Source organism: Trachemys scripta, chromosome 6, assembly GCF_013100865.1.
Source record: "Trachemys scripta elegans isolate TJP31775 chromosome 6, CAS_Tse_1.0, whole genome shotgun sequence".
Taxonomy (NCBI): domain Eukaryota; kingdom Metazoa; phylum Chordata; order Testudines; family Emydidae; genus Trachemys; species Trachemys scripta.
The window spans coordinates 106,781,649-106,808,283 of NC_048303.1; the positions used below are offsets into that span (position 1 = coordinate 106,781,649).

Consider the following 26,635-nt stretch of genomic DNA (forward strand, 5'->3'; position numbering starts at 1 on the left):
AGGGGGTACAGACAGCTGTTTGTATCGGATGGTGTGATCTCTGCCTAAAGAGTTCTAGATGCCATTTGACCCTTCCCCTCTCCAGTGTTTGAAGACAGCTGATTGGAGAATCCTTGTAATTACTGAACAGAAACAAGACTTGAAGGGTATGTCTACAGTACCCACCGGATCAGCGGGCAGCGATCATTCAGTGGGGGGTCGATTTATCGTGTCTAGTCTAGATGCAATAATCGACCCCCAAGCGCTCTCCCGTCGACTTGTGTACTCCACCGGAGCGAGAGGCACAGGCAGAGTCGACGGGTGACCAACAGCAGTTGACTCACCGCAGTGACGATACCACGGTGAGTCGATCCAAGTACGTCAACTTCAGCTACGTTATTCATGTAGCTGAAGTTGCGTAACTGAAATCGATTCTTTCCCCTCCCCAAGTGTAGACCAGGCCGAAGTTACTGATGAGCAGGTCTAGGAGCTAAGCCTTAGACTTGGTAGCAGGACAGTGCTGCAGTGAAAGACAATGAAGAGGCAGCAGCCCAGGGATTCCCTGCCACCCAGTGCAATCATTAAGTTCAGAAAGCTCCATTGCAGAAGGGACAGTGAGCAGCAACCAGCAGCAGAGATGAGAGGCAGCAGCGATAACAGGGGTGGCAAACAGCGGCAGTGACATCAGTGGCACCCAACAGTAAGCCAGGTGCAGAGGCAGCAGCAAAGGGGTCTCAGCATTTGCTTTGGGGGGGGGGGGAAGGTGGACCCATGTGAATGCACCTCTGAACACTGGGTCTTTGCTGACTAAAGACAACCCTGAGTGGGGTGCATCAGAGGGAAAGAGGAGTGACCTCGTAAAGGGACATTTGTTCAGATTGTCACACCACGAAGTGGGAAACTGAGGCAAAGGACACCACCCAGCATAGTGTGGGTTGGGTGTTTGCTTTTGGTTACATGCATTTGAATGTGGTCATGGTGTTTTCCCCAAATTAATGCTGGGTTCCCTTTCCCTTTTTAATAATTTTTTTTTTATTATATGTAGACTCAATACTTGCAAGCAAGGAAGTGTTGCCTCCCAGAGGCACCGGGGGGGGGGGGGAGAAGTGCGGGAGGGGTTAATTTTCCCAGATTATTGGGTGGAGCTGCGAGCTGGTTCTGTGTTGTATTGTTAAGAGGAAGTCCTAGATATTGAACATAATTTTTGTTACCAATGCCACCTGGTAGGAGGGTTACAGTTGCTCCTGGGTCTTTTACTCATGCTCTTTAAGGACTTAGAAGGAGGCATCAGACGCAGCAAAACAAATCTCATTGCTTTACCTACTCCTTATTCTGTTCTGTCCATTGATGTCTCTCCGGTGACTCCCTGCGGAGTCCCTCCATGACTCCATTACAGTTCAGGTGCTTCAGAGAGCCAACTTCCTCAAAAATTGAATTTAAAAACCCAAACAAACCTCTAACTGCTAATGTAAAGCCTCAGGTCTAATGTATCCCTCCATGGAACCAGCAAGGAGGGTTAATGAAGTGTTTTCTCTGTCTGTGCAGCGAGAAGGAAATTCCCTCATAACTCACTGGCTGCCAGCAAATACAAGGTCAAAACACCAAGTGCTAGATACACAATAAACAGTTGGGTAAGTAACTGCCATTGTCTTTACTTGGGCGGGGTTAGAAGAGAGATTAAAGAATAAAGGGAGAGAGATGCACGGTATAGGAAGATGGAAACAGAAGAGGAGAGAGGACAGGAGACCCACAGCACAGTTAAGTATTTTTTCCCCTTCATTTTGGTTTTATTTTCTCACTTCATGTTTCTCTGATTTTCCTCCTCCTTCACCAGATGGCTGTAATGATTAAATGCTGAGAAGGTAACACTTCAAACCCCAGCAAAAGAGGTGCATGGCTACTTGCATTCAGCTTCAAATTTGCATTCAGATCCAGAGCCACCTATATTCATAGGATTTTGGTCAGGCTGACTGCCCTCGGGTAGGGGAGAAAAGAATTGGGAAGATTTCTACAGCTGGCAGGGAATCAGGGACAGTGAGAAATCCAAATAATGCAAAACCCACAGGTCCAAAGCTTGGCCCTTGTCTACACTACAAACTTATGTTGGTAGAACTATGTTGCCAGGAGCGTGAAAAACCCACATCCCTGAGCAACGCAGTTACAGCTCTGTCCACACCGGAGGTTCGGTCAATATGTAGATGGAAGGGCTTATCTAGTCAACCTAGCTATGGCCTCTCAGGGCAGCAGAGTATCTACACTGACCAGAGACTCCCTCCCATTAGCATAGGCAGCGTCTTCACTAAGTGCTACAGTGCCGCAGCATTGGAAGTGTAAACAAGCCCTCAGTGGTTCTCAGGATTTGTTCTTTAGGGTCAGATCTTTCTCCCACAGCCAGTGCTCTCCTACCTCCAGCATTTGTTGAGGTCCTGAGTGTTTCAGACTGCCACACCCCCTGTGCATATTGTGGCAGGATACCCAGCACCATACAGTTACTGAGGTTGGCATTTCAGTCTCAGCTCATCTCATACTACCAGGCCAATTTCCTCTTTCCTCCATTTATTTAACTGCAGAGGAGTCAACTTCAGAAAGCAGCATTAAGGAATAGTGCCAACGTCCTCCCTGACCCCAGTGGCTAACTATCTTCTGCACAGCGGGGGAGACAGAAAGAAGTGCCTGAGAGATTCAGGCTGTAGGAAAATGAAGTCAACCACAATTACCATCGCATCCATTTTCTAACTATTTAAATGGAATTGTAATTGCATAAAATTACTAATTTTGTTCATTAGAGTTCAATTAAATTCATCTGAATTCAGGATAATGGCATTGTTGTAGTACAGCCATATTAAAGATGAAACTCTCTCTCCTGACTGTTTTCCTTTGAGGAAATAAAGTTTTGCTTCTAATGAGCCAAGATACAAGGCATCTTTTACAACACAGCAATGAAGATTGCAGATTTGGGAACAGCAGGCTTATTTTTATTATAACAAACAGCCATTTCCTTGGTTACCAAAATAAATAGACTTGATCATGGATCTTTTGTACTTTAGGGGGGGAAAAAAAAAAACAGACAGTTAGCTTCTTAATCATATTACACTGAGGTCTTTGATAGGCAACAGGAGGTGGCCTAGAAGTCTTGCTCCAGGGCATTCTGTGTTCCAGGCAGATATTTAATTTCGAGTTCAATTGGGCTGTCCTTGGGGAGCAGAACCTTTTTATTTCAGGAAGTGAATTAAATTCCCAATTGAGCTGGAAATTAACTATCTGCCTGGAACACAGAATGCCGTCGGGCAAGATTTCTAGGCGGCCTCCTGTTTCCCTATACACAGGACGTGTATGGTCCTCATGTTTTCTAGTCATGGACCTCTTCCCAAGGCACACCTTATGGGAAAATCCAACAGAGCTAAATGGGGGGGCGGAGGGGACAATGAGTTGTATAGAAAGGGCTCTAAAACATTAACTTTTAATAGAGAATTGTTCTAAATGAACACTTTGACCATCCTATATAATTTGATAGGAAATTATACCTCAATCTTTGGAGTTCTATGCGTTTATTTAACATTGCTATAGAAAGATCATCATTCTCTGTTAAAATTCTACACAACTTTTACTTTAAGGACCAGGTGGTATGGATTCCACCTAGTGCTTATAGAAATCTAGGTAGAGACATTCTTTATTATTCTATATCACAATGTACATGGTCTTCAATTTTGCCCTTCGTTTCTGTTATATTTTCTATATAAAAACATTTAAATCTATGACTTAGTTTATATAAACAAGAGAACAAAATCCTCCATGAGAGAGTACAGTGTGACTCACTCCTTTGTAACAAGTTAAATCTAAATTGAACACAAATAATGGCTGTTGCCTCCAGGAGTCTCCTACAAAGGGCAACACACAAATTATCACAATCACTACATCTTGCACAGGAGACACTAGGACAGAATTAGTCAATGCTATAGAGTTGCTAATCAGAAATGGTTGCAGAAACCTGTGTTAATTTCCTCTTATGTTTTACATTGCCCCGATCCAAGGTAAGTGATCGCCTCTATCTATTGGTACTGCCTCTAATTAAACATTAGCAGGTTTCATGCTTCTTTGATGACAAACACTGTTGAGAAGTGTTTTTCCCTAAGAGAGACCAGAATCAGGAGAGTGGGAATGGAACACACATATTGTACCTCTAGTCAGTTCAAAACCAGCACAGGAACTGAGCCCTCTAATCAGTGGCTAGAGCTGCACATTTAAAAACCAAGTTAAAACCATTTCAAAACAGAGGGGGAAAAAAAGCGGGGGGGGGGGTGTCTGACATGATTTGGGCCAGTCAATGTGGTCACCCCTATCTGCCCAGGTCAGTCAAACCATATACTACTGGTTGCAGTAGCAGAATTTGAGACATATTTGGATCCATTATTAAACAGAGACCCCTGGCCAACGAAGACAGCCAATAGGTAACAAAATCTTTGCTGTTTGACAATTTAGTAACCCATATAAAAAGAATTCAGTCCAATTCCTAGCGGACAAGCAGCCACATTATAGAAACCACTTCAATTGGTACTTTAGGCTAAAAGCAAGTATAGTACGAGGTGCAGATACACACCCTGATCGTGGGAGCCCTGGGCTCGTGAGACCCCCACAACGAGCCGGTTCTGAGAGCGTGCGGAGTCGGTCGACGCTACGCCCGGCTCATGAGACAGCTCATGGTGTCCAACACCATCAGGTGGTCCAGAGACATTTATACGGAACACGTCACAGGACACCGCCAATACCACACTGAGTAACTGAGACCGCCGACCAGGGAAATAGCCCACTTCCTTCCCTGACAGCCCAAGGGACGCACCCCACCCATGTACTCATTCGCTGCACCGATACTGACTTGGACTCCTTATAAATTCCATGGATGGCGTAGCCAAGCCCACCTATCCACTGACACTTTAAAAAACTCTTGCACCCCAATCTGGGTCTATGCCGGTTATGTGATATGTATGTATCTCCACATCCTTGCAACCATTACCTGTAATCCCTCATAACCCAAGCCTGACCCCAGATGTACAGTACCTTCCCTCTTAACTTGTGTATATTTAATTTTAAACATTAACTTTAATAAAAATTTTAAATCAGTTTAATGTTGGATCCATCCTCTATCATGGAACAACCGTATACATATTTGAGTATATGATCACCTCTCTCACCAAGGAATAGCACAGTCAGTTTTAAGGTCCACCCTGCATGTGAGTCAGTACCACATTCTCTCTTTCTCACCAGCACTGAAGCACCCCCACTGGGAGAGATTTCATTCTGCTGCTACGTGGAGCCCTAGTTCTCTCTACTCACCAGTGTCCTGAACAGCCTAAGCAGGACTTACCGCATCTCTCTCCACAGTGGCAAACATTAGGACAATTCAAATACTCTCCTACAGTACCAATGAATTTTTCTTCTGGAACTCCCCAGTGACCCTTGTTCTAGCACTACTAACTCAGCCTTCACGGGTGTCTAGTTTAAAAGCGTCACGCTAATTGTGTCCTCCTGCTGGAGGCTTTATTAATGTCACAGCCAGAAAGCTGCTCATTACAGTTCAGCTGAGGCTGGTTTCCAAGCTGGAGCTCATTTTCTAACCATGGCTCCAAGCTGCTTTCAAACTCCCCCTGTAATTGATTTGAATTTCTAGCTTAGGGTGGGAGGGAGGCTTAGTTTAGACACAGATGGCTGTGGGTTTTTATTGGGTGGAGGTCATCGCTGATCTGGGAGTAGTGAAGGAAGATGGAATCCAGGGGGCTGATTCCCAATTGACTTGAGCATTGCAGTGTAACTTGCAGCTGGATAGTGGGAGTGTAAAAAGCTGCCCAATCAGAATGGCTGTAGGGCACATCCACTTAACACAAGTGTAAAGGACCACACACAATGCAAAGCAGTGGCGAATCAGGCCTAATGTCTTTTCTATCTTCAAATTCTCTGATACTGTGCTCCTTGTTGGAAGCTTCAGCAGAGAAACCAAGGACTGACTGGGCCTAGAGAATGATGTAACTCCATAGAATATCAGGGTTGGAAGGGACCTCAGGAGGTCATCTAGTCCAACCCCCTGCTCAAAGCAGGACCAATCCCCAACTAAATCATCCCAGCCAGGGCTTTGTCCACACCTGGAGTACAGGGAGGTTTGTACTAGCAGTGCTGATGCTGGGGAATAGCTGCAGGGCTTTGGTCTCTAGGCCTCATCAACCAGCTGTATTGACAGGCACCAAATTCACTTAAGTATTTATTTTAATTATGTTTACTGAATTGTCACACAATCATGCAGCTAAATCTATTATCTTAATAATCACATTATGAACTGTTATCAATATTTTTCATTTTAACTGTGCTCCTGGAATGTTTTCTGACCGTTCAGAGGCAGAGACTGGGTGCAGGAAATGAGCAGTTGACACAAACAAGGGGGAGGATTGTGTTTGTAATGGCAATGGGTTGGGAGGAGGCAGGCAGGACAAGTAGAGATGGGAACTCAAAGAGGGCAGGAGCTGCAGTGTAGTAAAAGAAAGGGAAAATAAGGAGCATAAGGAAGAGAGATAGGGCAGAGGAAAACTAAAACTCTTTCTCTACAGCATGGGACCAACACACCACTAACGCAAGTGCTTAATACATTAGGCCGTCTGTGCTTGAAATAGTGTCAGTGTTACATACAAATAAAAGAGACAAGCAGCTGCAAAAGATGTTAATTTCCTAGATCCAACTTTTGACAACCTGTATGCACTTTGCTGCAGAACTGAGAGGCTTTGACAAGTCCAGCAGCTTCAAGTAAAACACAGCCAATCTACATTTTCAACACCTTGCTGCCCTTTTATGTGCTACATATCTTCCCATTGCTGCAAGGCCACGTACTTGGCTGCTTTCATATCCCACTCATAGTCACATTGTTCACCTTTCCATTTTTACTGTTGCTAGCACTCTCTGGAGCAGAAGCAGAGGAAATGTCCTCTTAACTAGGATGCATCATACTTTCTACATTCCCTTTTAGTTTCAATCATTTCCACAGCAGCCAGATTCTTCTTAGAGAAAAGATACTGTACCTAGACAGCTGAGTTAGATTTTTGAGCATAAAAAATTAAGAACACAGGACCTGGGTGGAGGATGTGTGTGTTACCAAAAATACTTGATTAAAAGTTCAGTAGCAGAATCACAGGGCAAACATTTTAGTGTAATTTACTGTATTTACTGGCAAAAATTAGAAATTATGGTTACATTACTGTCCACTTTCCAGGAACAGTGAGCATTTGAGTCTAAATGTAACCCATTGTCCTTAACAAAAGAGCTGACAGCCCGACAGCAAAATACTTCTTACAGATTTACACTTGTTCTTCCTGGGGAAATTGGTATGTGAGTTCAAATTTCAAACACCGGGCCATTAGTAAGATGGCATTTGGATGCTCCAGCTACTCCCTACACTCATACACACATTTTATACCTCCAAAGTACTGAGCTGAGTGCCCAAATACAGGATTTAGACCTCCTTCTCAGTCCCCCCTATTTGAAAACCAGGCCCACAGATGAATGGGTGAGACCTGGCTGGGTAAGACTCAGTCTACATAAGATGGAGGTAATGTTGCTAAGCTAGGGGAATCATCTGGAAGATTTTGTGGGAATTATATCAGTATCCTTAAGGAAGGCCCTGTGACTGCTGTTTGTAGTACAAGTTAGCAAGTTAGGGGGCTTGCTTGTTCCGGCCTGAGGCCCAATCTGAAAGGAGTGAACAGGGCCGCAGCCTCTTCAATACATGGCTCTGGGACCTGGGCAGGTGGTGAGTTCCCAAGCGGAATTCAAGGTGCTGGTTTTAACCTTCAAAGCCCTATTGGTTTGTGAAGTTGCTGCCTCTCTCACAATGCCATCCTGCTGCAGCTAGAGAGCTGGAGCTTCCTGGATGTAAACAGGAGTGAGCTGCCAGCAGATCATGCCTTGGCTTAGAATTTGCTTTCTCCCCTTGGCCGACAGCGCTCGGATTTGTTACCCTTCCAGGCACACCACAAAGCTTATCTTTTCTCTCCAGCGTTTCAGGAGAGGCAGGTGGCTCTTTAGTTTTTAACAGAGGCTTGGGGTTCTGCATCAGGCAGGGTGTGGGATGGAAGCATGAGGATTTGGGGGAATCGAATTGCTGGAAGTAGGCCTGGAAGCGTAACAATTGTTATTGGTGTTTTGCTGTTTTGCATGGTGGAGGCGTGTTTGTTTTGTAAACCACACCCACAGCTATTTGGAGGAGGTCACTTTTTGGATTGTTCATAAATCTAAGTAGATCAAAAAATAGAGACTTGCACAATATTGAAATCAATACAGATAGGCTGTGTCCATTGCCATAGTAAGATGGTGGAACCATCTCTGGTTGCTAGCACCCTGATCCCCATGCCTGCTCTGTAACCTGCATTTGCCACCTGGTTAACATGGGGCTACTCTCCCCCACTGTCCCTCTGCAAATTAAACTTTCTCCCATAACCCTCTGAGGCAGCTACAGCATGGGATAGATGAAGGGAGGGAGCTTGGAGCTGGTGCCTATTTCCTATGGCCCAGTTGGGGCTAGGAAACCCCCTTAAGAACTCACTCTCAGCTAGTCCTGAACTCCAGGTGGAAGAATTGTTTTTTATTTATATAATTTGTTTAATATTTAATAATTAGCTAGAGACAGATTTCCTCATGTGATGACATGAGAGTTTGTGGAGCATGCAAAGTAGGGCCACCATGCAGAGGGCCATGTACAGACATTGACTCAAATTAGCATGTTAGGGGCCAACAAACCTGTGAAGATTTTAACTCTTACCCAAGCCATGGGTACAAGGGCTTGTGTCCCAACTAATTCTTAAGGTATCAGAGCCTTTGGTGAAAGCCAAAAAATACATTAGATGAGTATTAATTATCGTGGTGCGATCCACAATAAAAGAAAAGAAATTCAGCGAAGCTCATCTTTGGTTTGTCACAGCTATTGCAGCGTACAGAACTAAGCCAAGATAAGAATGTCTTCAGCTATCTGCACTACCTGGACAGTCGTAGGTTATGCACAAATGAGGAAAGAGACCGACAGACACAGAGATAAAGGGATCCTAGGAAAGAAATTATACTGGCTAACAGACCCGTACGAAAAGTATAAAGCATAAAATCTTGATAAAAAGAGATGTTCCAAAGTGCAAAACAGTTTCTCTGCTACAGGGAATACCACATAATTCACTAGAGAAAATGGATTACATGCTTTGACAACAGCGAGGGCATGTCAGAGAATGTTCTCATAGCAGAACTAAACCATAATTGCCATGTGATTACAACTTCCGTTGGGCCAAAATCGGTAGTTTTTATTCAGCCAGAGCTCCCATTGATGCTAAGCCGAGTTTTGGACTGAGGGAGTGTAGCTCCAATCCTGCACTTGAAAAAAATTGGAGCTGCTAGCTGGGTGCAGAAGAGGAAACCATGGTGTCTGGCAGTGCTGCACCCCATCCTGCATCTGGCCTGATGTATCGGGTGAAAGCCTGCACTTACTTCTCCTATAGAGCCGCAGGAGTGCTTTTTCTGCCCCACAGCTGTCTCCAACACGTGAAGATACATGAGTGTGTCTGGGAGGGCAGAAGCCTGGCATGGGGATAGAGACAGACACATGGAGAATTCTGCAAGTGTGGACCAAGTGATTGCACTTACAGTGTCTCTGTACACAATATGGAAGCTGTACAAATCTCTGTGTGCCTCCTTCCATGGCATATGGTGGTGTGGGACGGGTCCATAAACTAAAGAGATCCATCCCATTTCAACTAAAGGAAAAATTAGTTAGTGGTATAAGTTAGTTATTAGCAAGCACTGAGAAAACACATGGGATTGTGTGCCAATACTATCCTTTTCCACAGGCCTCTCTGAATGGCCAGTAGCCTTTCCTTTAAAACACATCGATAAACGAACAGCTCTGATGGCTAGTAACTGCCCTCCTGGGTCTCTCTCAATTGCTTTCTGTGACTTTTAAAAACAGTAATAATGGCCATGTATTCCCTTCTATCTCTATCTCAGCAGTTAATATAAGAGACATTTTACAATGAGCTCACTCACAAAGGTATTTTATGTATATTTTCTATAAATGCCGACTGGTATGTAGATTATGGGAAATACCATAAATCAAGGCCCTGTTTAGTGACATGGAATCCTCCCAGATAATTTATTCCCTTGTCCCTGTTTCTCTGTGGAGCCTGGTCCCATGACACAGCTGATACAGCATCACTTCACCACATGATGTCAACACTCACAGCAATAGACAGCCTCTGGAACTGTTGCACTTCTGCTCCATTCTGTCTATTTGAAATATTGTGTTTCCCAAAGAATCATCTTGCTAACCCTCTCCTACATCTTCTGGCCTAATGCCTAGATACATCACTGCCGAATTTTGTACAGAGTGATATTTCTTCCCCCTGAGAAAGTTGCTGATTTCATCCTCCAGGTTCCCTGGAGCAGTGGGACAGTTAGAACGGACGGCCTAAAAGACTTAATTAAAGACTGCATTATATGCTCAAGGTCAACCTGAGTTCTCTACCTTTCAAGGACTTTGCAACTTTAATGTTCTTTTAACATAGTTGGGGAAGGGGGGTCAATTTGAGGAGGGTTACATTTCCTAAATTTTTAAAAAGGTAAACTGATAACACAAATCACATGGAACCATACTGACCACATGTGGGTCAAAAAGTAGCATTGGAAATTTTAGTTCCACAGGACAGGCCTCTGCCATTTGAGCTATCAGAGTAACTGATCACAGTAGTAGTTATCCTTCAGGTGAACCAGACACTAGAGGGGGAAGAGAGAGAATTCACCAGTTGGTTTCTCAGCTGTTTGCTTACAGCAGGGGTCGGCAACCTTTCAGAAGTGGTGTGCCGAGTCTTCATTTATTCTATTTATTCTATATTATAACCTCTGATTTAAGGTTTCGCGTGCCAGTAATACATGTTAACGTTTTTAGAAGGTCTCTTTCTATAAGTCTATATAACTAAACTATTGTTGTATGTAAAGTAAATAAGGTTTTAAAAATGTTTAAGAAGCTTCATTTAAAATTAAATTAAAATGCAGAGCCCCCCGGACCAGGGGCCAGGACCCGCGGAGTGTGAGTGCCACTGAAAATCAGCTCACATGCCACCTTTGGCACGTGTGCCATAGGTTGCCTACCCCTGGCTTACAGCAAAGGAATGTTGAGACTGAGGAATCCCGGATTCTATTCCAGGCTTTGGAGGGGAGTATGGTTTAGTGGTTATAGAGCCATCTGCCATTATCCACCCCAGTTCCTGCCCCCCTCCTTCTCCTCGCTATAGCTCCTGGTCCCACCTCTGGCTCCCTTCTGCTCCTCACGTCTTTGCATTCAAGGCTGATTGGATTTCCCCCTCTTCCATGATGCCTGGGCACTAGCAGAGTGGGCACTGAGAACACAGACAAGACAGTCTCCTTGTTGTCAGTTCCAGTGCCTGGTGTAAGTGGCCCTTGGCAGATATGAAGAGTAATTGTTGGAAAAGTTCTGTTCAGCCGTTGCAGCCCAGGCATGGCGCATCCACAGCCATTCTGTTGGGATGGTGTAAGTATAGTCCCATTGCAAAATAGCTGTGTGAGGAAGGAACATGGTCAGTGCAGATGGAATCTTCTGAGACTTGAGCTATCAGTCACTAACAAACCTCTACTGATGATGTTTGAATTGTAGTTTTTCATAAGTTTATAGCTTAGCCAAATTTGGGCAGATTTTTATGGGGACAGCAACAAGCACATCCTTGATCCCATGGCAATCCTCAGCTACCCCATATTTCAAGTCCCTGTTTTAAAGCACAGATGCTCTAGAGCAGGGGTCGGCAACGTTTGGCACGCGGCTCGCCAGGGTAAGCACCCTGGCGGGCCGGGCCAGTTTATTTACCTGCTGATGCGGCAGGTTCGGCCGATCGCGGTCCCCACTGGCCGCGGTTCGCCGTCCCGGGCCAATGGGGGCGGCAGGAAGCTGCGGCCAGCACAGCGCTCGCCCGCGCCGCTTCTTGCCACCCCCATTGGCTCAGGACGGCGAACCGCAGCCAGTGGGGACTGTGATCGGCCGAACCTACCGCGTCAGCAGGTAAATAAACTGGCCTGGCCCGCCAGGGTGCTTACCCTGGCAAGCCGCGTGCCAAACGTTGCCGATCCCTGCTCTAGAGCCTCTCAATTAAATGGTGGCAAGATTTTAACATGGACAAACCAATGTATTTTTTCCCTAATCTTGACCTTGGAAAAGGCTGAACTGTTTTAGGTTAAATGTTACAAAAATATATGCCTGAGGCAAACATCCAGCATATAGATTTGGGCAAAGTTGAAAGTAACTAAAAATAGCATTTCAAAATTGAAAGTGTTGACAATCTTAACTGTAGGTACCCGAGCTCTGCCTATAATATCTAGCTATATGGGGAATCCTTGAAAGTGTAATGTGGTCTAGAGTTTCATCTGTCTGAATTTGACATGGCATTCTTTACATATAGATGGCAAAGCCATAATTGAGTTGCTGGTATGAATATCATCCCAAATAAGTGCCAATAAAATATTTAAACCACACCCTATCATCACATATTCTGTATATGCTACATGTCATAGAAACCCCCTTTTTAAGGGATTTAGAATAGATTCCAGGGAGATGGATTGGTAATGTTCAAAAGGGCATGATAAAAGTATTTATTACATGGCTCTGCAATTTTTCATACAGCTGTCACCTCTCCCTCGGTATGTGTATGTGAGAGCTTTCTCTCTCTCTCTCACACACATACACACACACACACGACTGCTTTCTATTAAAATACAGCCTTCACTGGAATGGAACACAACAGCTGTTTAACCGAACCCAAACAGAGCAACATATTTAAGAGTTTATGGCAGAAAGAATACTGCATTTATTGGAATTAGGGTGACCAGATAGCAAGTGTGAAAAATCAGGACAGAGAGTGGGGGGTAATAGGTGACTATATAAGAAAAAGCCCCCAAAATTGGGACTTTCTCTATAAAATTGGGACATGTGGTCACCCTAATTGGAATTCCAGAGGGAATTATCATATGTGCTTTCATACCATATCTAATTTAAAAGTTGTGATTGAGCCATTAAGGATTGACTAATCAACCAGAACATTTAGTACCATGCCAGCTGATGATTCAAGCAATATTTGGCTTATCAGTATTTTTTTTCTCACTTTCTCTTCCGTGGAGAGTATCATAGCACATGAAATCAGGAGGACTGTGTTTGTGAAAATGAGGGAAGAATTTTTCCCATTATGTTTTAAAATATTGTTTATAAATTCATATGAGGTCATTGTACTAACTTTTCTGTGTTTTAGAACACAAGATAGGAATTATACACAGGCTTCCAAATATGAATAACTTCAGGGGGCTATATATATATTTCTTCTTTTAATTGTAATTTTCAGAGTGTTGTAGCACAGCATGGTACTGTATATATTGTTACTAAAAACCATTGGCTGAATTGCCCTATCATGATGATATAATGCAAATTGGATTAAAGAGAAGTCATCTAAAATTAATAAATGAAACATTTAATTTGATCACGCCTTGAGTATAATTTGGGGAATCACCACCTTGCTACTAAAACACTGTCTTTTGCAAACCAGCGTAAATCCAAGTACAGCACACTTCCCTGTTATTCATGAGATGGACGTGAACACAACCATGAGTAAAAGCACAGTATTTTTATCACTGTCTGTCAAAACACTGCTGCTTATGTAAATATATGCCCCATACCCAGTATTCAGGATTCTTGAACATGTGAAGCAATTGTTCTAGGTCTCATCTATTGAGAGAATAAAAAGACAGTAGGGACTAGTGTTTAAAACAGAGGACTGGGTGCCTCAGCCCTTAGGTTGTACAGCTAGCTCTGCCACTGGTACAAAGGTATAACACAGGGAAGACAATCACCTTTCCTCAGTTTACCCATCTTTAATACTAATATAATACTTACACGGGTGCTATAAGGCTACATTAGTTTGCAAAGTGCGTTGAGATCCTCAGATGGGAGGCACTATATTATAATCATCATCATCATCCTGTGCATTCATATAATACCTTCCATCTGAGGTTCATAAATGAGTGAAGTCTCACAACATCCTGAGATGATGATTATTATCTCAATTTTACAGCTGGGGAAACAGACAAAGATTAATGCCAACATTTTCAAATTTGGATGCCTAAAGACAGCACCTAAATCCACATTTAGGAAGCTAAATAAAAAGGTTCAGAGTTGCTGAGTCAACTTAAGTGCCTGGGCCAGTGTCACACAGGAACCAGAACCCATATCTCCTGACTCCCAGTCCATTGTTTTTAACACAATCTTCTTTCCTATCTGTGCAAAGCAGTATCATTATTGTAAAGCTAGTCTGGAGAAATGGTCTGATTTCCAGATCTGAAGAACATTTAACACATACCATCTCTATCCAAAATTCCCATCCGACATTATTTTTTTCTTTGCAGAATCTTCAAACTACCCATTATTGTATAATAAGGAAGTCCCAGGATCTCTGGGTTATCATCACGCTATTCTTTCTTTAAAGTTACAATGTTGATTTATGCTTTCTGAAATTAAGATAATTAAGATAATTACATTTCAGATTCACTTTCTTTAAAGCAAGAACAAGGAAGACAAGATATTTTATATAGTTGACGAGGCCCGATAATTCTTCATAAGACTTCCAGGACTTTTAGAGTAAAATCTGTTGCAATCCCAGCTGTAATTTCACAATGTACTTATGCATTTTAAGATTTTATTGTCTCATGAAGCTTCAGGAGGACTAATAAAATCATTCTTATCTTCTAATTACACCTCTACCCCAATATAACGCTGTCCTCGGGAGCCAAAAAATCTTACCGCGTTATAGGTGAAACCGCGTTATATCAAACTTGCTTTGATCCGCCGGAGTGTGCAACCCTGCCCCGCCCCCCCGGAGCACTGCTTTACCGCGTTATATCCGAATTCGTGTTATATCGGGGTAGAGGTATATACGACAAGACTGTACATAATGAAATGGCTGGTCACCTGCATTTAGCTCTTGACAGGTCGAATACAAGCCTGCTCCGTGAGGCAAATGAGACCCATGTACTAGTAGTTTTGCTTTTCCTTCAGATCTACCAAAAAGAGCTCTGATGTTTTGAAATATGCCAGGCAGCACTCACTAAACCCTCCAACCTCAAGAGAAAGCATTCTCAATTAGAAATACATTATGATTGTCACAGCTAAGCAATTTCTTAGAGACTAAAGGGATTTTTAGTGATTTCATGGTATAAAAAAAGCAGTCAATGTAACACACAAAAAATTAAAATTCCAACTGAGATGTCATGCAGTAAGTGAAAAGATTTAGCTGTCCAGTCATACAACTAAGAATAACCTTGCAAAGGATGCAGTGAAACCAAGATATGTGCTTCTCAATAGCAAGGAGCAGGTTTGTCACAAAGTGTTTTTCCAGGCCCATGTACCCAGTTATAAGAACATTTGTAAGTAGCACAATGAAAAACAGCAGCACTCAAGATTAAATTGGGTTCTGAGAGTTTTCTTCCTGCGGCAGCCAGTCAGAAATCCTGCTAATGGGCAACTTACACAGAACAGATTATGTCATTTTGATAATGCTTCCTTTTGGCTTTACACGCGCCCGTGTTTCTGGCAAATAGCAGAAAACCCGAATGCATTTCCAGCCTGTCTCTACAACCTCTGATAAGATCAGCATCACAAGACAGAGAGGAAAATAAAAAGATACGAGACCATGATACAGTGTTTAATCAATTATTACATCAGTACTGAGACTTGTGTAACTACAGGCTGCTCTGTTCATGAATTTACATGCGTATTGCCAGTGATTTGTTTCATTCGCACAGATATATAGATGGGTAATCACATCAGCAGACACAAACATTAGTAAGCAAAAGGGCATTTATTTTAAACACTATTACATTTGCCAACTATTATTTAAAAAGGAAGACCATATTATATTAGTTCAAAACTATCCTGTTAAGCATATATATTTAAACTCTAATTTTACAAACACATAATGAAATAATTTTTATTTTACAAATAGCTATTTTAATAAGTATTATGAAAAACATGTTTTAAAAATAATTGCCAAAATCTCCCTCTTTAAATATACAACCCCACCCCCCCTCGCTATTCTGAAGATTTCTTCCTTGGAAGCCAAAAAATATCTAAGTCACACTGAGTCCTCATCAAACCCTACTGAGAGCAGTAGTGATATAAAAAGGTAAAAGCACTGTACAAAGTACGCAAGTACAGCATGTATAGGTTTTAATACTGTACATGCTTGCATTTGTTTTTAAAATGTTTTATAAAAACTCCTATTTTAAAACAAAAAATTGAATGTCCTTCCCTGGCTGTGGAAAATATACAAGCCATTGTAATCCTATCCTGTTATTAAAACTTTATGGTTTTCCAGAGTGATGGGGCAGATATTGTGGTGAGAATTTTTATCATCTTTACTGGATGCCATATATTAAGATTTTCCTAGCAGTTGATGCTTCTCTCATAGAAGTCGATGGAAGTTTTACCACTGACTTAAATGGAAGCGGGACTGTATTCCAAGTTTTCTTTGGCATGTCATTTTGCAGTGCCTCTTAATCTCAGTTTCCTCCAATCCATGATGCAAAATTAATACACAGCCTTTAATACATTAACAAGAAAAACCAAATCTGGAGAAATTTGAAATTAACATGGATAATTGTAGGGGACTGTTTTAAATGTTTACTGGTAAATTCATTGAAAAACTCAGAGTATTTATTTTAGCCCAAAGTGATTTAATGTAATGAAGGGATACAATCTTCAAACCAAGCAATGGTGTATTCTGTACGTTTTCCACCAAAATTTAATCTGTTTACTTCCCTGTAGTGTGTGTGGGTTTATTCCTTTGTTGCTTCCTTTATAGTCCCTTCTGGCATTTCTTCTGGAATGAGCTTTTCAAAAAGGTGCGGTACCCAGGGTCATCCACGTATTCATTCTTAAACCGGGAACTCAGGACTCTCTGTCTCTTCTTCTCTCCCTGGATAATATCTGCTCCATAAAATGTGTCTTCAAATCTCATGTCGGAGGCTGTCGACTAAAAACAGATATTAATTACCTCTTCAGTTTCACAGAGGAAATCACAATCTGACTCCCTCCAGGGCAGGCACATGAAAGCACAGGCACCTTTGGTTTAGACAAACTGAAGACTATTTCAAGGACTAACCCAGAGAATTATACCATTATGAAGTCATCAGTGCTTCAGAACATGCAGTTTTATGATAGTGTTTCTAGGAAAATCCATTCATGTTAGATAAATGTTGACCGTATTTTTTTAAACTCACTTTGCAGTGTTTAGTTCCACGTATTTGTGGGGTTTCTTAAAATTCATTTGACTGACTCTAGCTGTTGGATTTCATTGTGTCAAAAGATCACAGAATCACAGAAATGAGAGATGGGAAAGATCATATTGGATTCAGTTCATCCATCTGCCAGTACAGGTTTCTTCCCAACAGTAATGTATATTATCTAGCATTTTATCCAGTCTAGTTTTAAATGTAAGGGACTGTATGATGCAGACTATTAAAAAGGTGCCCTGTACAATTGCATGGCTTGTGTTGACAGGGAGTCATGAGTTCAGCTGGTGCTGTAAAATGTAAAAAAAAAAAAACAAGGGCAAAAACTGAAACGGCAGATGTCTAGCTATTGAAAAAATAATGACAGTGATAAATGACAGGAATTTTAGGGCCCACTGCTGAAGCCAGTAGCAAAACTCCCATGAACGTCAATGGCATGGGATCAAACGCTTTAAGATGAAGAGATCATCATATATCCCTAGCTGTTTAAAAGAAAGGGTGGAACCAACATTATAAACCATGGGACTAGTCCTGCAAGGAGCTGAGTAACCTCTGACTTGAGGGTACTCAGATGAGTTCCAACTGAGTTCCATTGACTTGTACATCGAAGATGCACTCAGCACCTTGAGTACTGGGCTGTACGTTTGCGAAGCCCAAGTTAACAACAGGGAAACAGCATCAGGCTTCTCATCAATAGCAACCATTTTGTTTCTGGAGTTTGTTTTATTTAATAGTCTAAATTTCATGTTTTAAAATAATACTTAATTCCACTAAAAAGTTAATGGTGTCACATGCAAAAGTAAAACATTGATCTATAAAAATGCCACTATTTTAAAAGAATAGCAAAAACCAGTCACATCTATATTGTTGTTCTTAGTCAAGTACAACAATAAAACAGATTTACAGTATGTCTAGTTAATTCTAAACTCCTGTTACATATACTCTATAAAACAACAAGAGGTAATGGGGCCTTTTCTGAATATAATGAAAAACAACCAATTGTACTCACCCTGGTGGCTTGTTTGTTATTTTTTTTCAAGAACCATCTATCTTAAGCCTTAGCACACTGAAGGACGAGTGTACTCCTCTGAAGTAAACTGCCCCTGAGATGCGACAGTCTAGAATATTTGACTTCTGAACGTTCCTGCCAGAAGGAGCTCTGCTCCTCTCCATTCTTATTGCCTTCTTGCTCCCCTCTTACTCTCCTGAATGAGATAAGCCACCTTCCTGGAAAAGCACTTCATAGCAAAGAGACAACCTCATCCTTCTCTGCCTCTCCCCAGCTGCCACTCCCAGCTCCCCTCTCAGACATGGTGCCAGCTCCACGTCACTTCTTACCCCTACCACATCTTCCAATACGTGCCATGCACATGCTTCAGGCTGCGGCTGAGAACTGGCAACATGGAGAAGCAGCTCACGTCAGGTGGGCATGCTGAGAAAGTAGTGGAGGCGAATAGAAGGTCAGGATTTGCTTCTCCAAAGAATCCTGACCTGCCTCCATTTTCCAGCTGCAACAAACCCTCCCTCAGCCACATCCCAGAGCCCTCTGTCTGATTGCCCCAAATAGACATTCCCCAGGTGACCCCCACCTCTCATCCCCTTGGAATCACCTAGTTTCCATATGGTTAATCTCATACAATACATGTGAGAGTAGGGACGGTATGTGCAAGTACACATCTTTATAGCAATAAGAAACACACGGTGCTGCTGTTCTCGTTTACAGATATATTCACATTATCTTTAAATACAATATGAATATTTTATTCATTAGCTGTTGAATTTCAATATTATAAGTTTTTTTAGTCCGTATGCTTTCATTTTACATGTTAAAAAATGACTAACTGTTAGCTAGCAGTGTATGGTTTTGAGTGGACTGCTGAGAAACAGAGCAGGGTATGTTATATGCAAATGAGAGGAAGAACATGATGTCTCTGAGTCTGAGTATTTGACCCTCTGAGTAACTGATATAGGACTGCATATTCGAATTCATGCCAAACTTAGGTAATACAAACCTTCTCTCTCCTCCGATACCTGTTGTTGAAATGCAACATTTCTTAGTCTTAAAGGAGTTCTGTTCTTATGGTGTTGTGTGAATTTTACGTATGGTACTGTGTTGGAATAACTGATTGCTGCCATACCAGCTGGAATTTATGCAGGAGCTGGGAAAGTATTTGAGAGCTTGGAGTCCAATTAAAAATCTACTGTAGTCAATGGGAGTCCTGCCATTGACTTTAATGGGATTTAGATCAGGTTCTTTGTTGTTTTTGGTTAAACTTTGTGCTTTTAGAATTATAAACTTTGAGAACTTGGAAAATATACATAAAGAGCAGATATTTGATAAGGGTATGGAAAGAACAGTTCATCTGTCAACATGAGATGTTCTTCCTTAATCCTTCATGCTCTGACAGATGTTCTACCAAGATGTCCCTGTTAGCAGTCAAGATGTGTGTTTGATTACAGTATTTGGCTGTACTGACAGAACAGTAAACCAGTCTGACTGGCCAGTGCACACTTTTGCTACTTGTTTGAATTTGGATAGCCACACTAGCACTGACTTTTCACAAAAATCCTTGTGAAGTATAAAGGGCTAACTCAGAATAAAGTCACAGCTCGGTTTAAAGTCTTTTAGAGTAAATTAATATTAGAACATTTGTATTTGTAAATACTTACGAAACGGGCTTTCACTCGTTTAGGCAGCTCTTCATCTAACGTGTAAATCTCTTCCCTCTTCATTGCTATCTGAGAACCATCTTCAAACTCAACCTAATTTGACACATGAGAATTTTAGAAAAATATAAACTCATTGTTTGCAATCCTCAGGCACTCTCCAACAATAGACAGATTATCTACAGAGAGATCAAACATTTGAGTTAAATAGTTATCTATTGTTATGTATTTTTAGGAAGGAAAATAAAGAACCACCACCAAGAAACACCATGAAGAGTTAAGAGTTATAGCCATACTTCAGAAAATAATCACCAGTTAGGCTATGTCTACACCTGTGTGTTTCCCTGGGTACTTGTCCGTGCACTGCTAGTACATGTACCCCATACCCCTGCTGAGTGTCCAGATACAGTGTGCTGAGCATGGGTATATGATGTGCATATATACCCCACGCCCACACTGCCCTTTTCAGTACATGACGATAGCGCTGCCATTTCAGCGGCAGTATCACTGAGTCCTTTGTGTCCAAGGATACACTCTGAGAACTGCCTTGTTGTGTGTTGCTGGTACTGTATGCCACATTTTGCGATTGCAGCTCTCAATTATGTCTCCTTTCTGCCTAACTGCATTGAAGAAATGGAGCAAGCCCATGATGATGTAGTTCTGCTCCTGCGACAAATGTTCATGTGGTTCAGTACTGGATACTGGATGGAATGGGTCCAGAAAAATTTGAGACACTGAAAATGGCTGACCAAGAGGGCATATGAAAATCCACTGAGGTTGCAAGGAAAAGATGAGTTGAATGCTGGCATTACCATGGTATGGCCATAGGTGGACTGTCGCTTCTGGTCCCGGAGAACCAGCATCGTGTGGTGGAACCACCTCATCTTGGAAAGCTGGAATGATGACCAGTGGCTGCAGAATTCATATTACGGAAGCAGACCTTCATGGAGTTGTGCAAGCAGCTTGCACCAATCCTCTAGCACCAGATCACTTGTTCTCAGAAACTCATAGCAGTACAGAAGCAGGTGGTTATTGCCCATTGGAAGCTGGCAACATCTGACAACTATTGGTCAGTTACAACCCAGTTGGGGTTGGGAAGTCAACTGTCAGAGTGGTGGTTGTACAGGTTTGCCACAATACTAATACTGGAATCTACTCAGGCATGGTTGCCATATCCAAAAGGCCCTTAAATTATAGCAGGATATCAGAAGATGGGGTTTCTGAATGGTGCAGGGGCCATCGACAGAACGCACATCCCAATACTTTGCCCACTGAAAGGGGTGAGTGAATATGTGAACCAAAAAGTTTACTATTCACTTGTTCTCCAAGACTCAGTGGACCACCGAAGTCAGTTCATGAGACTAATGTTGGACATATGGGGAAAGGTCCATGACGCCAGGGTGCTCAGAAGGTCAGGATTGTACAGCAGGGAGGAGGGAGGGGGAGGGCGGGGAGGGGAGGGGAGAGAAGAGAAGGGATTTTATTCCCCAGAAATGCCATGGCTCTGCACAGAGTTTCTGTTCCCACAGTTATGTTGGGGGACCCTGCATATGCACTCCTAACTTGGCTCATGAAGCTCTTTCCAACATCACTGACCCAAGAAAAAGGGAATTCATCTATAGCCTGAGTAGCTGCAGTGTGGTAAGGGAATGCCTTTGGCAATCTGACAGCTCATTGGCAATGTCTGCAATCACAACTGGATGCCAAGGTAGCCAATACAGTTTGCATGATCATGGCATGCTGTACCTTGCACAATGTATGTGAGGCTAAAAGAGAATATTTCCAGAGCTATTGGGCACAGGGCAGATCTGGTTTACAAAGCCTGTACGGGCAGCCAAATCCCACCCACGTGCATACTGCTCATGGTTCCCAGGTGGCAAGGGAAATCTGTGATGCTATTTTCTCGTACATTGTGGAGCAGCGTAGAGCCAGAAAGCGACCTGGGAAAGTGCCGAGGGACACTATTTTGTCGGTATGGTGCTGCTGAAAAAGCTCAATAGATCATTGCTACATGATTGTCCAGCGACATACTTCAGTGCGTTTCGATCCCCTACAGCTGATGGTAATGTCGTAACTGAAAGCAGATAACTGGGTGAGGGCACTCAAGGTTAACACCTTTGGCTGCGGTTTTGTGCTGTGAAGAATGTATAGGCATTGTAACGCCATCATTGAGCAATGCTGCTGTTGCATGTTAACAACTCGGTTTCAGGTTGCTTTATGGGGAGTCATTAAGGATTGTTAAAGTAATTTAAAAACAGTTGTGTAAGGTTTTGGGATGGGCTTCACACATTCCTTCTTCACAGTGTTTTCTGACATCCTTGCTCACAGCACTAATAAGGTGCTATGCATGAGTACTTCTGTGCTGCAAGTGGTGACTATTTGGTGAGGTTGAGAGCAGAGGGGTTGTAAAAGCACAGTTCAGTGTCCGATATCTCTACTGTTAATTTACTTTTGTTTCCTTTGTCTGTATTGTCAATTAAGTCATTAACAAAGCCATAAAGACGGTTCAGTTAACTTCTTTTCTGTTTTTCATTCTGGTGCTTTGGACAGCAACAGTTACTTCACTGTAACAGTTTAGTTCACTGTAATGAATCCTTTTTTTTTTTTTTTTTTTTTTTTAAACACTAGGCAATTCATGACTGGGGGCTGAAGGTGATGTGCGAGGGACAGAATTCATTGCATTTCTTTGGCAAGACACATTTACAGAAATCACAGTCGTGTGTTGTGAATCCTGCTGACCCATCCCTAACGTAGGAAATATCACATTGATCATACTCAGAAAGCGAGCGGCACTCACAAGTGAAGTGAATGGTAACTTTTATTTACAAACGTACATCAAACAAAGGACTAAAACAGTGTGTAACAGAGACAAATTAACAAAAATGAAAATAGTACAATTCCCTGAAACTGAGCAAACATTAGTGTTTGTGGACATGTCTTCTTGCCCTTCCCCTCCCCGAGAAGAGGGGAAAAGACTGTGGAATATTGCGTGGGTGGACAAATGGAGAGGTATCCCGAATGGAGCTTGGGGGGTAAACAAAGATTGGGCTATAGGGACTGGATTGGGCTTATTGTTCCCCACAAGCAGGCTTTGGGGGGGGTTCCCCTGTGCAGAGTTTTGGGTGCTGACAGAGTATGTTGTGCCAGGTATCCAGAATGCTCTTCCCTGGGGGGGGGGGGGGGGGGGCTGGAGTTCACTGCCTCAGGAGCAGCCTGGACAACAGCTGGAGGAGGAGGAGGAGAAGCGGCAGGAGGAGGACGTGCTGCCTGTTCTGGAGGGAAGCAGCAGCCCAGTGGCGGACAGGCCCAAAAAGTATTCTGCCACCAGCTGTACTAGGGACTGAATGAGTGAATGGTCCCATACCCTATGGGCATGCTCCCACTCCATGAACCGGTTCATGAAGGCCTCCTCCTGCCTAAGAGCCCGATCCTCCCTTGCCCTAAGGAACTCTACTGCTCCTGACTTCTCCTGTCAATGACTACTGTGCTCCTCTTTCTCCAGGTCTCCCTCCAAGACTTCCTCTGAGGTCCCTGCTGCCTCCTCACCCTGCCCCTCATCGGTGTCCCATCATACAATGAAGCCGGTGGGTGAGGATAGAATCATGAGTCACTTCAGGCTTGATACGCGCAGCCTTGGAGAGCCCCCACTCCAGCTCATCATAGTATGGACATGTGTCATGTTCCTCTCCTACAGAGAATGCTGGAGTCCTTCACACTCTGGTACAGGAGCCTGAAGTGCTCCATGTGCTCCCAGCACAGGAATGGGGTCCAGTGAATGCCTGCCTCCTTCAGCCTCCGTAAATCTCCTGGTAGAGGCATATGTTCCTGCCAGTATGCGTTAAGTTGTGGTCTGACCACATATTAATCAGCACGTGGGCATGCTTCAGAGACCAGGAGGCAGGTCTTGGAACATGATCTGTGATCACCAGTGCTGATCAATCCAGTTCAGGGGACAACTGATCTTAAATGCTCAGCACAGGTTGCTATTACCTTTATACATTTGGGTAAGGGTCAGACGGCAAAACGATCAATGCTTTGTGGGATTGGCCTTGGATGACTATCGTTACTCATGACTTGGTGCATGCCTTTTACCCCCATCTACACTGTACTGTAGAATGGGTACAGGGCCATGGCACAATGGAGGCATGAATATGCCCAGATTCCTCAGGCATGCCAGTTGTCTCACACTACTCTGTCCTTCCGGAACATGCTTCAGATGGGGACAATAAGGGAGTCATGACACAACAATGTGCATCTCACCATGCATGGTCACAAGCATAGACAGCTATAGATTAACATGCAAAAGGACTGCACTCCCAACATTGAAATTTGTGTATAAAAGTACAAATGTATTCGATTAGGAATGCTAAAGAATACCAACATATACAATATCACTTTATCACACATTAAGATGTCATTATGTTGTTTATGTTTGCTTCTAATTTCCCAAGTGGTTAAAATTAATTTCACCATGCTATGTTTCAAGGTTGTGGAAGACCACGTCAAAAGACAGGCGGTATGAGTGACACTAAGGGAAATGCCAGTTAACAGAATTATATTGAATCTGATGGAATTTCTTTAAAATGCTCTGTTCAGAAGATGAAAAGCTTTATCATGCTTAGGTTTAGATTTAATCCAACATGAACCCCTTTAGCAGAAAATGAGAAAGGAAATGTACCTAGGTGCAGGGAATGCTAAAATACTCAGCCTTCAAACCACTTATGCTTTTTGAGACGCTTCCACTCTCCTCCCCCACCACCACCATCCATCCCTGGAATCCTTCACCTATAAGAGATGAATGTCTGCTACTATCTACAATTGTACTTTGAGTTCCTTCAGAAACTTTAATTTAAAACTAGTTTTCAGAAAACGTACACAGGGCCCAATCCTGCAAACTCATATGGCTTCAATGGAATTACCTGAATAACAGCTATATGCAGGAGTCAGGGTTGCAGGATTAGGTATAAATTATATGAAAATATACACTGAAATACATATACTTAAAGAACCTTGACACAATGCACGTACAAAAAAATATAGGGTTTGCTGGTTCAAATTAAAATGTTGCCCTGTACGTTTCAAATCAAAACAATCAAACAAACTGAATCTGTCAGATTAATTGTGCACAGCTGAAAAGCTTTCAGGGACTGTCCTAGAGTACATACAGTAGCAACAGCCAAGATACAGAGCTGTGAACTATTAAAATCCTTAAGAGAAGTAATTTTAACTCCATCATAAAGGACCTGGGCCATATCCTGGTATGCCGCTGAACCGCACAAAGCCCAGGGTAGAGGATGAGGTGCAAAGATGTCTTAGGCCTGGTCTCCACTAAGCCCCCACTTCGGACTAAGGTATGCAAATTCAGCTACGTTAATAACGTAGCTGAATTCGAAGTACCTTAGTCCAAATTTACTGCGGGTCCAGACGCAGCAGGGAGGCTCCCCCGTCGATGCCGCGTACTCCTCTCACCAAGCTGGAGTACCGGCGTAGACGGCGAGCACTTCCAGGATCGATCCGGGATCGATTTATCGCGTCTTAACCAGATGCAATAAATCGATCCCAGAACATCGATTGCCTGCCACCGGACCCTCCGGTAAGTGTAGATGTACCCTTACAGTGCATCTTTACACTCCCTGATCCTACTGCTAACATGTGCAGGACTGGTCTCCATGCATGTTAGAGCAGTTTGAAGGCTGCCTGAACTTAACCCATGTTGTAAATAGTGACAAGGAATCAAAAATATACCCAATGATCAGTATGGTGCTGGGGCATTGCTATCACTGCCCCCGCCCCTGCCCCCTTTGGCAATGCCTCTTCTTCCAAGCCACTACGGTAGCACAGAGGAGAGAGGTGAATGGACTACATTCACTGTAGCCCACAAAAGAATCACCCTGTTGGGGTGAGCTTCTCTGGTTCTGTTAAATGGGCTTTAGGACCAGATTATATTGGTAGTGTGGCACTGAGCAGCCATACTACACAAGAGAATCTAAACCCCATATGTCCAGTTTCAAGTATGGAGGCTCTAGCCCAGTAGTTCTCAACCAGGGGTACACGCACCCTTGGGGCTACACAGAGGTCTTCCATCAACTCATCTAGATAGTTGCCTAGTTTTATAACAGGCTACATAAAAAGCTCTAGTGAAGTCAGTGCACACTAAAATTTCATACAGACAATGACGTGTTTATATTGCTCTATATGCTATACACTGAAGTGTAAGTACAATATTTATATTCCAGCTGATTTATTTTATAATGATATGGTAAAAATGAGAAAGTAAGCAATTTTCCAGTAATAGTGTGCTGTGATACTTCTGTATTTTTATGTCTGATTTTGTAAGCAAATAGTTTTGAAGTGAGGTGAAACTTGGGAGTGCGGAAGACAAATCAGATGCCTGAAAGGGGTACAGCAGTCTGGAAAGGTTGAGAGCCACTGATCTAGCTGTTCAACTGCCATAAACATTAATTGGCGTTTCTTACTTAAACTCTAGCATGGTGCACTAGAAATTCACCCTGATGTTGCTAAGGACTAACACTAATAAGGGTTCCTCCAAGTCTTTCAGTGGTGTAATTATTTACACAGAATATCAGACTACTGCTAAATCCAAATTTTAACCAGGCTGCAGATGCTGAATTTCAAA

General features: G+C 42.8%; 1 protein-coding gene and 1 long non-coding RNA gene across 4 annotated transcripts in view; one reads left to right on the forward strand and one right to left on the reverse strand.

Annotated features, from left to right (window-relative positions):
- The first annotated feature begins 1,645 nt into the window (after positions 1–1,645).
- Positions 1,646–25,016, forward strand: LOC117878875. The gene is made up of 3 exons (XR_004646119.1): positions 1,646–1,736; positions 22,627–22,809; positions 23,501–25,016. It is a non-coding gene; the product is annotated as an uncharacterized LOC117878875 (long non-coding RNA).
- The window catches only part of KDM4C (lysine demethylase 4C), a 422,176-nt gene continuing 411,300 nt past the window's right edge, over positions 15,760–26,635 (reverse strand). For all 3 annotated transcript variants that reach the window (XM_034773514.1, XM_034773513.1, XM_034773515.1), the window contains 2 exons: positions 20,002–20,094; positions 15,760–17,072 (listed from right to left, as the gene is read on the reverse strand). In XM_034773514.1, coding sequence (XP_034629405.1) covers positions 16,896–17,072; positions 20,002–20,094 — 270 coding nt within the window. In that variant the 3' untranslated portion in view covers positions 15,760–16,895. The remainder of the gene's footprint in view (positions 17,073–20,001; positions 20,095–26,635) is intronic.